The following is a 12713-nucleotide window of genomic DNA, read 5'->3' on the forward strand; positions in this document are numbered from 1 at the left end:
GGGAAGAGGAGTTGATTGAGTCTGTGAGAAGCTGCCACAGAGAGGTTACAGTCAGGAGAGCAAGAGCTGTCACAGATGATGAGCTCTGAAAAATATTATTACAGAAAATAATTAGCATAAAAGCTTTTATTTTAAAATTTTTACATCTCGGAAGTGTGAACTGTTACGCCAGCGTGTGCCCTGCGACCTGCGTGACCCCGCGGTTGCCGGGGTCCGCGGTCGCCACTCCCCCGACGGGCGCCGGTGCGAGGGCCCGTTCAACGCTGCTCGCAGCTTTAATTATTATTATTATTATTTTTTTTCTTCTTTTTCCGCCTCTTAGATCGGCTTTTTGAGGGCCTTAACATGCGTGAAAACTTACCAAAATTTGCAGACGCGTCAGGCACGGCGAAAAATTTAATAATTTAGGGGTCTTGAGCATGGGGCGTGGTAAAATGCCCTCGGTAGCGCCACCTACATTTTTAAACGGAACAGCCCCTCAAGCCCGTTGCGCCTAAAAATCTGAAAATCTGCACACATATGTAACATCCCATGACGCACCAAAAAGTCTCTTGGAGCCATATTCTAAACCCAACAGAAAGTATTTTTATTTTGACTGGAAGGTGAAAAATTGTGTGTTTTTGGCCATTTCCAGGGGTCGCTTGAACGCGAACTAGTCCTAGACGCATTATCCCATTGACTTCAAAACTTAATAGTATGTTCTTAAGACATAGACGATGTTAAATTGCGGCAGATTTTGAGTTTTTGTTGAAGGGCGTGGAAGTTATGGCCCCTCAAAGTTCGATTACTCGCCACGAAACAGGAAGTTGCTTTATTTTTGCTATATTTCGGCCATACTTTGTCCAAACTGCATCAAACTTTACAGGATTGTTAATGGTACCTATCTGCACACATCCATATGTCAATATTCATACAATTGTTGTAGCGCCACCTATTTATAGCAGGAAATGACATATTTTATAGTGTGATGTCCAGTTTCTAGACGGGTGACCAGATTCACTTCAAATGTTGTCAGCCCCTCCTTGACAATTTTTGGAAGAAGTCCTCCGAAAATTGTGAGTTTTGGTCGAAGCGTGTGCCGGTTCTGGCCCGTCAAAGTTCGGAAACCCAACTTCCTGTTTGAAAACCTCAGATTTTGGGGTAACTTCCTGTTGCGACTCTCTACTTTATCCTACAGATGGAGCCATTGTATTACTCTTTGATGGGTTTTTGGAAGGGGGTCTCTGTGTGTGTGTGTCTGTGTGTGTGTGTTTGAGGGGGGAGGGGAAGAGGAGTTGATTGAGTCTGTGAGAAGCTAACACAGGGGAGGATACAGTCAAGAGAGCCATGAGCTGTCACAGATGATGAGCTCTGAAAAATATTATCACAGAAAATAATTAGCATAAAAGCTTTTATTTTAAATTTGTTGCAACAAATTCAGGTTTCTTACAGCGTTTTCCTTATTGAAAACTAAATTCCACCTGAAATGTATCAATAAAAATCTTCTTTTGCAGTTAATGTCACCAGTTTATAGTTTAGTTTTAATAGCATTCCCTGTCACTGATGTGCCTTTAATTATCGGTTCTATCAGGGATCATTTATGTGTTTATCTTACGGGGGTGAGCCACCTCACAGGTTGGTTATATTACCTGTTGACCTCAGCTCAGTGAGCTAAGACAATGTTTAATGCAGTGTTTTTTCTGATATGAAAATGGATATTATTCAGCACATCTAACCTCAGCAGGCCCCTCTTCAGAAACTCATATCTGCAGATGTCAAAGCTGGCTCAAACGTTGTCCACAGTCTCATGACATGTTTAACACGAAGCACAGCACGCTGGTTAAGCTCATGGCAAACTGTTACTAACAGCTAAAATGAAAGCTTGTCTGTATGTAGTCTAACTGGTTAGTTTGTCACTAATCTCCAAATTTTGCAAATTGCTATAAACTTCACTCTCTTAAACCAGTAACAGTCTGAGCTGGACTGATAGAAGTCTGTATGGATAAAGATAAAATCCTAATGATACCCATCCCTACAGCTGGTTAGTGGCTTCGCCCTGACTTTAGGCAGATGAGATATTCACTGTTCAAATAACTTCATTATAACCCTTGTTTAAGCATAAATGATTTATATATGCACCCAATAACAGAACTTGCAAAAAAATGCTTTTGCTCAAAGCTCAAAGCTTGTAAACTCAAGTTAAAACTGAGTTTTATCTCCTTTTGGGAGGGGGTATCTGTGTGTGTGTGTGTGTTTGTGTTTGTGTTTGAGGGGGGAGGGGAAGAGGAGTTGATTGAGTCTGTGAGAAGCTGCCACAGAGAGGTTACAGTCAGGAGAGCCAAGAGCTGTCACAGATGATGAGCTCTGAAAAATATTATCACAGAAAATAATTAGCATAAAAGCTTTTATTTTAAATTTGTTGCAACAAATTCAGGTTTCTTACAGCATTTTCCTTATTGAAAACTAAATTCTACCTGAAATGTATCAATAAAAATCTTCTTTTGCAGTTAATGTCACCAGTTTATAGTTTAGTTTTAATAGCATTCCCTGTCACTGATGTGCCTTTAATTATCGGTTCTATCAGGGATCATTTATGTGTTTATCTTACGGGGGTGAGCCACCTCACAGGTTGGTTATATTACCTGTTGACCTCAGCTCAGTGAGCTAAGACAATGTTTAATGCAGTGTTTTTTCTGATATGAAAATGGATATTATTCAGCACATCTAACCTCAGCAGGCCCCTCTTCAGAAACTCATATCTGCAGATGTCAAAGCTGGCTCAAAAAATTAAACTGGCTTCAAATTAATTTGAAGGAATTGTAGGTTATTTTGAATTCATGTAATCTTACCATATGTCTCCCCTTGACCAAAGCTGAGCGTGGATTGATGCTGTCTTTACAGTTTGGTTTTGATCAGTTAGGAAATTTCACAAGGGGTCAGCTGATATTTTCATGTTACACAGTGTACGGCGACAGGAAAAGTGCACGTCTACATCCACCGGCGTCGAGGTGAACCAGCTGAATATAAGCCACTCAAGTTGACAACAAGTGCATTGAAAAGTAAAAGCTGCTGGCCTTTACCTTTTCTTTGTAAAAGCGCCTGTTCGGCCAGTAGTTAGTAAAGTAATATTTTCAGCGTTGTCCACAGTCTCATGACATGTTTAACAGGAAGCACAGCACGCTGGTTAAGCTCATGGCAAACTGTTACTAACAGCTAAAATGAAAGCTTGTCTGTATGTAGTCTAACTGGTTAGTTTGTCACTAATCTCCAAATTTTGCAAATTGCTATAAACTTCACTCTCTTAAACCAGTAACAGTCTGAGCTGGACTGATAGGGGTCTGTATGGATAAAGATAAAATCCTAATGATACCCATCCCTACAGCTGGTTAGTGGCTTCGCCCTCACTTTAGGCAGATGAGATATTCACTGTTCAAATAACTTCATTATAAGCCTTGTTTAAGCACAAATGATTTATATATGCACCCAATAACAGAACTTAAAAAAAATGCTTTGCTCAAAGCTCATAGCTTGTAAACTCAAGTTAAAACTGAGTTTTATCTCCTTTTGGGAGGGGGTATCTCTCTCTCTCTCTGTGTGTGTGTGTGTGTGTCTGTGTGTGTTTGTGTTTGTGTTTGAGGGGGGAGGGGAAGAGGAGTTGATTGAGTCTGTGAGAAGCTGCCACAGGGAGGTTACAGTCAGGAGAGCCAAGAGCTGTCACAGATGATGAGCTCTGAAAAATATTATCACAGAAAATAATTAGCATAAAAGCTTTTATTTAAAATTTTTACATCTCGGAAGTGTGAACTGTTACGCCAGCGTGTGCCCTGCGACCTGCGTTGACCCCGCGGTTGCCGGGGTCCCGCGGTCGCCGCTCCCCCGACGGGCGCCGGGTGCGAGGGCCCGTTCAACGCTGCTCGCAGCTTTAATTAGTGTTTATTTCATGTTAGATAGATTAGATAGACAGAATAGATTTAGGATTTCATAGTAGCCTAATAATTGTTTGACAATTGCTTGTTGAGCGACACACCAAAATGTGTTTGAAGCTTGAATGCTCCATCAAGGGTTTAATCACTGGACTGAGGGTCTTTGATGACACTCAGCAAGAGGATTAACCAAATGTGACTGTGAATGAATTGGATACGCTGCAATCTTTGCTCTAATGATTGCAGCCAGACTGTTAGTCCAAACAGCACATACAATAAAAACATGATACCCTGTACTGGAAGTGATAATAGCTGAAGTTTAGCTAATACAGCCCTTGATCAGACGACTAATATATGTAAAATATGTGAGGAATTTGGTACAGCAGTTGAATTATTAACTACAGCCTAAGCCTGAGCATGACTGCCATCTTATTTAATCACCAGTTAGCAGGAAACCCTAATCTGTCTCATCTGAGCCGTAACAATTACTTTAAGTGATGTAAACATTTTTGAAGTGAATATTCTGAATGTCTAAGCTAAATAAGTAAACTAAACAAGTAAGTTAAGAAAAAGCAACCAGAACAATTGTTATAAAACTTCCTGCTGTCTGCCATGCTCTACACTGAGTCAGTGTCAAGCCAGTCAGTGCCTCAGTGTCATACGGTCACTTCACAGAATTCAGCCTGAGGACTGGACTTTGCCCACCTCTGTGTGTATGTGTGGGTCAGTGGCAATGTCTTATTACAGAACCACCTTCTCACAGGCCTGAGTGCCTGCGTGGGAGTGCACTATGCCCCCAGTCTGTTGTGAATGAGTCTGGGATGTGTGACTTGTGGTTGCCATGGTGATGCCTCTAAGAACGCAAGCAGAGTGGAAGTGAATGGACAGCACGTAGGTGCAAAAGTGGTGTAGTCATGAGGGTGACACAGTCCTGCTCAGTGATGCACTGAAATCGTCCGTTCCCTTCCTCCTGAGTTGCTGGTGTTTGTGTTTCAATGTACATTCACACACTGAAACTCTATTGTTACTGCTATGCAAATATGCAAAATTTAATGAACGTACAAGTGCTGACATGTCAATACGGACCATTCACAGGTCTCACTATTATTCACTAACTTAACCCCACTGACCTTACTACTACATGTTCTCTTTTCTTAGTCAGCTAAGCTGAGTTACCTGCAGGATTCAGAAAGCCTTAAAAGTATGAACAGTAGGGCTGCAACTAAGAGTTATTCACATTTTTGCCTTTAATCAATTAATTGTTTAGACTAAAAAGTATCAATGCCACACATTTGGGGAGGCAGGAAACTGAGAATGCTTGGCAATTGTCTTTATAAAAGACTTCAGCACTTATCAAAATTGTTGTCCATCAATTTTCAGTACATTGACTACTTGGCCAATAAACCAAGTGGTTTAGCCCCCTAATGAACACAAATGTCATGGTAAAACAACATTTTTGTTAAAAACAGAACAGAGCTGATTAAAGTTTTCAAACCAAGTGAGGTAAAAAACTCAAACAGGGATCTGATTTTGTAAAACAGATGGAATGACATCAAATGACTGTGTACTGCAATAAAATCTTGGGAATGAATAGAGCAGAATTTAAGCACTAAACATTCAATACAATATAATATTAAGTGTTTAAGTCTTTATTTGTATTATGGTCAAGGTGTATATATACACATATTCTCATAGGACCATTCACCAATGTTTAGTAGTAGTAATGACCCCACAGAGAGCTGGCACTGACTTTGTCTTGTGTGTAAACAACACAGGCGGAAATATCTGTCTATCTCTATTTGCCAGGGAGTTTGTATTTGCATGTGAGTCACAACAAATAGGTCTACACTGATCCTGGCACCACCTCTTCCTCCACAGGGCCAAAAACATACTGACCTACTATGACACCAGGCATGACCTACCTACCAGTCTTATTACACCACCACTGATTCAACCTGTACATCAAGCAGATGTCACTGACTGCTCAGGAAAACTAGGGCAAATCAATTTAATCAGTATTTTATGTCACATTATTTGTGCCTCTTGTTATCACTATAGGACACTTAAATGGTATGATATCTACTCTTTATAATCTGAGTTAAATATGCAATGTGACAATGATTGTGCAAGTTTAAACACAGATTTAGCTGTGCATGTGCTGACAGCAGTAAATCAGATTAAAGCTTTAGCAGCATGATTATCTCAACTCAGACATTTAATGCAAGCCACAGCAGCTGGAGCAAAGTTTCCAAACACGGAAAAGACACAGCTGTGAATAATGAGTAAATTAACTGCCAACTGTAGTACAGTGGAGAGACTCAGACTGGCTCAGACTCTCAGGTCAAACTTACCATGTCATTGCCAAAAACTGCAGAATACAGAAGATGATAGCCAGTCCCTTTTTATGCCACTGTAAAACAAAACACAATGGTTATTCTAATAGAACAAAACTCTGCATTAAAAAAAATAAAGATTGTAATAGGTTTGAAAACTATGTAATATCCACTTACCCAAAACACTGCACAAAGTGTTAAGATAAGGCAGAGCTGGTAGAAGAAGAAAGGAATGGTTAGAGTATCTTCTTGTAAGTTTGCAGGATGATGTCTGCTATCTGGCAGATAATTTCACAAGAATTGTACAATGCTAAACCAAAGAAAATCACTAAATCTATTCACAGAAAACAACAGTGTCAGGCTGAAGTACGTTGCCAAGATCAGTCAGTTTATCTTCTCAATCCTCTAAGACCACAAAGTGAAGGGTATCAGACCTTAAATTGACCCTGGCTTTCTAATCCAAAGTCAGAAAGATATAGATCTTTCATATAAATATAATGCTGCTTCCTGTCAAGGAGAATTTATTAAGAACAATTTTTAACACTTGCAGTAAAAAGTAAAGATCTCAGATATTTTCCAATATAATCTGAAAAATGAAAAACATACATTGAACTATAATAAGAGTTAAAAGTAACAGTAAAACACAAAGTATTTACCAGCATAACAATGGTGGCTATCAGTCTTGTTGGTTCAAACATGCGCTTCAGCTGTTTTAGTGGTCCCATTAGGAAGCAGGTGCTTTACAAAAACAAACAAACAGAAAAAACAGACAAGTGACACTTTTTAAACATCAGTGAAAAGTGCAGTGACCTGTTGTTTGTATCTGGTCATAACCTTTCACCAATGTTGTATATTTTCATTGCACTTTCCAGAGATTACCTCTTAAACAGTGAAGCCATGACTGTGTGAATATGTGCTGATTCATTTGCAGTTTCTGTAGGTGCCCCTCCTGTTCAGCATGCTGGCTATGCTAATGGTAATTACAAAGGTTTGATAAATGGAGCAAATATCATGAATCTTTTCACCTATATCAGACACAGTACCCAAACCTCTATGTCTACTCAATGTTTGGATTTAAAAAGTATGTGTCTATTCCATAATTTTAACATTAGAAAATGAATATTCTTTAACTAAACTTCATCATTCAGGTGGCTGTCAGAACTTTATATATGTGTACATCACATATAAACAAATTGATTCTGAGTGACAGAACTGTCTGGCCGCCATAATCAAATTTACACTACATATTGCACTTATTAAGGGGGGTAAATATTTCATGCCCAACACCACGATGACACATTTAAAACCTCCTACATGATGCATGTGTGACGTCAGTAAAAGTAACAAGACAAAGGCTTTCCCCGCTGACGAGGCACGCAGAGCTGGGCTCAGCAAAGCTGTGTGGGTAGAGGGAGTCTGTGGAGCGTCACATCTGTTAGATGAGACACGAGAGTAGTCTCTGTTGACGCAGACTCTCTCTACTGGTTTGCTGAGAGGGATGGATGCTTTTTTTCTCAACTGCTCAATGTGACAGAGACACTAATGATGTCTGCACACACATGCTGCTACTGCTGATTAGAGAGGGGGAAAATCAGTCATCTATATATGGTTGACTGGGCCTGGGAATTTAAATTTAATTTGACAACTGACTAAGCAATGCCTGAGGCTGGATGACAGCAATGTTACAAAACAAAAAAACAAGAAAGGAAACCCTTTACCAGAATGAAATGTATCAAATTGAAGTGACTTGTCCAAAGCCAAGCACTTAAATTCCTGGTCAAAAGGGATCATATTATTGATAGAAAACAAGCAAACAAAAACAAAACATATAGAAGATGCTATATGATTTACTGTTATGCCATTATAACATTCCTGTTTTTGACAGAACCTTCCTCTACAGTAGGTAAAATGATGGAAACAATAGTTTCTGTGTAGTCAAAGTCAATTAAAATATGACACTCCTTTGCTTTGGATTGGTAACCTGGGCTATGAAAGCAGAAGGTGACCCAGTTTCTTGATGCATCTAAACCCTCTGGACATATAATACCTGAAAACAGAGACCGCCCGGTCTGAAAACAAACCCCTCATCAATGGTTCACTGTCTGTCAAATAAGACAGACAGACATCAATTTAGTCGATATATTTCCACAGATAACTGGCAAGCAAACACTATGTCTCCTCAACCTTTAGAGGCAAATGAGAAAAAAAATGCAGAAATAATTGCATAATATTAATCATCAAGTTCTCAATTAAATAAACATAATTAGGTGCAATAAGAACCCTTTGTGATTGGAGTGCCTGCTCTGTTGCATCAAAATTGTGCAATCCCTACTGACAGGTATGCCTGCCAAACCATGTTATACATTGTAGTAGTGAATAACAGTCTCTGCTTCCAAAACAAAGATTCAGCTGCAGGCTAGATTCACAAAGTTTGTTTTCTGTTCATTTAAATTGTAGTAATACTGATAATTAATACTAATACTAATCTGATTAGATCATGGAGATTATCGCTTTAGCTATAATCCTACAATCCTGAGCTGAATCAGTAGTCGCCACTGTTTATCAGAATGTCAATATCAATAAACCAGAATGAAAAAATGTCAATGTTCCTCAGGCACTGTGCTCCAAACACTGGACAACAGGTGCTGAGTGCACAAAGGAGAATGACAGTAAATTAGAGCTATGTCTACAGGATGTGTTGTCTTTATAAAAACAGCCTAAACGCAAACCTTTAGCTTTGCCAAGGATGACTATAACAAGGTGTGGCAGTCATTAAGGCAAAATGATACCAGAGTGTATGAGTTGGCTGCTCACTATTTGTTGTATTCCTGGCAGTGCACCACACTGGTGAGCAAAGGTAATACTCAGACCAGCCGAACCACGACTGGACTTACCTGGCAAGAGCTGCGATATTCCCTAGTGTGTAGAAGATGGCAAAAAGCTTGATTCCAGTATGCGGAATGAACAATAATGCTGACCCCTGTCAAAATGACAAGACAATCTGTCAGCAACGCAGTATGTCAATGCATTTTAACTGAGGAGTATAAGACAAAAGAAAACAGTCTTACCAAGAAGATAAATGAATCCTGGACATAAATAAGATTGAAGGCAAAGTTTTTGGTCATGTTTTGATGTTAAAAAAAAGGACATAATTGGCTCCCCCTAGTGATAAAACACCACAAGGCCTTGTCAAAGAATCACAGCCATCATTATATTATAATCAAACATGTGCCCTGTTTGGATAACTCTCCGAGAGGAAGTGTGGTGACACACAATCTAAGCGGAGTATTTCACCATGGAACAGTTGAGATTTAGAGATCACGTTATGAATAAAGCTTTTAAGGAGATGCAGCAGCTATCATTTACTTGAACATTGTCATTTTCAGGGGTGTTAGGACATTTGAATAACCTGCAAAACAAATTCTGAATGTTGCTTAGGGGTTAATGCGCCAACCATGAACAAGAAAAGAGTATCCAGATAGAAGGTAAGTATTTTTTTAAATGCATGAATGGAGGAAACATTAAGACACTGAGAATCATGAAGATTATGTGCTGTTTAGTTGATGGATGCGTGAAGATCTCCCAACTGTGAGTTTGACCATCAAGCCTCCACAGAGAGGTTGTGTTGTGTCAGTGTGAATTATCACTATGCAGTGGCTTCAAAGTGTTATCAGTAGGTGCCACCTGTGACAAGGACTTCCTGTCATCTTAACTGCAAGACTACAAACTGAAACATTCAGTGACATAAAGCAACCTTTATGTGTTAATTAAGTACAAGTGACATGTGCCAATCACATTAAGTGCAAGAGGAAACAAATTTGTCTTGATGGCAATGGGGCTGAGCCATATTAACAACTTGGTTTACAAAGCCTACAAACCACAGATAGCACAGAAAAACTAACTTGGACCTTTGCTACCAGTGTTATAGACACTCTGCATTGTCAGCATTCCCAATGTCAATATAAAGTCAGACAGGACATAAAAGCTGCATTTTCATTTTCAATTTTAAAGACAGAGACACACTCACAAGTATTGAACACAGGATGCCTCCAGCAAAGCATATGACGAACCACTTCACCCTGGTACTGTAGCTGAGAGTGGTGGCATCAAGGACCTGGTGAGAACAATGGGAGGATGTCACAAGACAAACCTAATGACCTGCACAAAGACCCACAGGCTTCCTACTCATGATTTAACCAAGTTGGCTGGAGCCAAGCAGAAAACACCCAACTACAGCGTTATCTTAAAACACAAACACACACACAGCTCAGGTCTAAGTTACAGATACAGATAAGTACTCGGCATACTGGAGTTAGGCAAATGACCTAATAAAACGAAACTGTGAAGTAGAATCTGCAATGAAATACACACGTGCAAGCAATTTTGACTCTAGTGAAACTTCATCTTTGTAACAAGTTTAAAAAGTACCATCACGTAACATACAAACACAGGGTTCAAACAGCAACTCACCTCATTTCCTTCTCATCAGGAACGCGTGCAAAAAGTGTAAATAAACAAGCAAATGCAATTAAGAAACTGCTGAAAGAGGAATATCATAGCTAGCTTTGAACGGGAGCGAGAAAAAATACAGATATAAACACGTTCATGGAACTATTTTGTTAGCTAACGTTAGCTAACTGTCAAACCGTCGTAAACTGACATTACTTCAAACAGCTACTAGCTCACTCTGAGAAAATAAAAGCACATTAACATTAACAGCAGGTATCTGAACAGCAACGCCGAGTCTCAGACAAGCAACGAAACTAACACACTGCTACTTTTTATTACATTTTAGCAAGTGACACGACGTTAGCATTAGCAGCGTACACTGTCATACAGTAGCTACCTGTGCAGTGAGACCCAATTCTTCATTTTCCTCTTGGCCGCTTAGCACACGGCGAAGTTTGTCCATCGCTAGAAGCTAGCTGGTAAAATGGTTAGAAAACAGTGAAGCCCGACGTCTTCAAATATAGTTTTTACTGTAAATGTACGATTTAAGTCTACAAGTTTTGCTCGTCGCAGTAACGACTCTGACTTCCTGAACGACACTTTCTTTCAGTGCTGGCTCAGAATCGGTTTGTACGCACCCACTGTTCCGCCGTAATACTGAAGAGGTATGTCAAACACTGACCGCAGATCAGCGTGTTAGAGGAACTTCACCAAGACGACTTCCTCGCAAATGTTGCTGCCTTTCAGTGCCGTCGGAAATAACGGTATTACAAAACTTAAATAAACAAAGACCTAGAAAAAAAATAAAAAAATAATGATATAAAATTGCACCGTCTAATATATTGGGTGTAATTCACTGTTGGTGCCTTACAATATTTAATTTAATTGGAAACAACTAAAACAACAAAAGCTTATTTATTTAAACAAACCAGGTAAATTTGTTAATAAATGATAAATAAATAAATATAGCTTATATTAAGTGGCATCGCTGTCTAAAATACCAGCGTTTTCTTTCTTGATTTAGCCTGTTACCCTCTCTCACATACTTTACATTACTCCTTTTTTTCAAATCTATAATTTGACAACTGCTTTATGCGTCTTGCTTTTCTGTCGTTTTGTTGCCACCCAGTGGAGAGAAAGCGACATGGCAAGAAACAATTGGCACTGTCGGTACAGTATGGCTACAGTACTTTTTTTTTCACTGAAATTGGTTGAATAATTCATAAGTGTTTTATGTCTGAATAAGGGGAAATGACAGAAAGGTTTGCAAATGCCTTGTTTTTTATCTGAGGCTTTCATCAGTCCTCTATATCCAAGTGCCATGATTTAAGAATGACAGTCTTCCAGCCTGAAATGTGGCATAAAATTTTGTGTGTCAAGGCTACATAATGTTGCCTTGTCTTTATCAACAACACAACTGGCGCCAAAGAAGATACAGCTATGGGAGGCTTTTGACTTTGGGTCACACTGTGCTCCTGAGGGACATAGTCATTCACTTGGCTTTTTATTTGTGTGCCACAACACAAATCTTTCAATTTCAATTTCAATTAGTCTTAAATACACAGCACTTACCGACACAGGGGTGAGCAAACACAATCAAAAGGAAAGCGTATCACTGAAAACACACAATCATAACAACATCCTTGCCAGTACAGGAGGATGCTGATGAATCTGAAAATCACTAAAGTTATTGTGCATCACCCCTCAAACGTTTTCAGACATAAACTACTACAGACATACAATGGACCATTAGAACTGAGCTATAAATGATCAAGTTCAACCAGTGCTGTCACAGTTAAGAGAAGGTATATTGTAGTTACATCACTTTGTTGAAGTCATTCATTATGTTAAAGTGGCTTCTCTGCATTGTTCCTGGGCAGTTTCCCTTGGAAGGTGGAAGCTAATATCTAAATATTTTTAAGTTATGAAGGAACGCATTAAGGTCTACAGTCACAATACTGACACAAAAGTAAGATATCAGTACACTGGAACATTCAAATATTATGTCCTAGAATGCTGTCTTTATTCA

General features: G+C 39.2%; 1 protein-coding gene across 2 annotated transcripts in view; it reads right to left on the reverse strand.

Moving 5' to 3' along the window:
* The window catches only part of sft2d1 (SFT2 domain containing 1), a 32110-nt gene extending 20765 nt beyond the window's left edge, over positions 1–11345 (reverse strand). Inside the window, exons 1-7 of one of the 2 annotated variants that reach the window (XM_051076580.1) lie at positions 11082–11345; positions 10263–10349; positions 9130–9215; positions 6892–6973; positions 6413–6448; positions 6254–6312; positions 3689–3709 (exon numbers count right to left, since the gene is read on the reverse strand). In XM_051076580.1, coding sequence (XP_050932537.1) covers position 3709; positions 6254–6312; positions 6413–6448; positions 6892–6973; positions 9130–9215; positions 10263–10349; positions 11082–11147 — 417 coding nt within the window. In that variant the 5' untranslated portion in view covers positions 11148–11345 and the 3' untranslated portion in view covers positions 3689–3708. Of the gene's footprint in view, positions 1–3688; positions 3710–6253; positions 6313–6412; positions 6449–6891; positions 6974–9129; positions 9216–10262; positions 10350–11081 lie in introns of those variants that run through there. The other variant, XM_051076579.1, reaches the window with a different exon arrangement.
* Between the last annotated feature and the right edge of the window lie 1368 nt (positions 11346–12713).

The sequence above is a fragment of the Lates calcarifer genome, linkage group LG16_LG22 (assembly GCF_001640805.2).
Source record: "Lates calcarifer isolate ASB-BC8 linkage group LG16_LG22, TLL_Latcal_v3, whole genome shotgun sequence".
Taxonomy (NCBI): domain Eukaryota; kingdom Metazoa; phylum Chordata; class Actinopteri; family Centropomidae; genus Lates; species Lates calcarifer.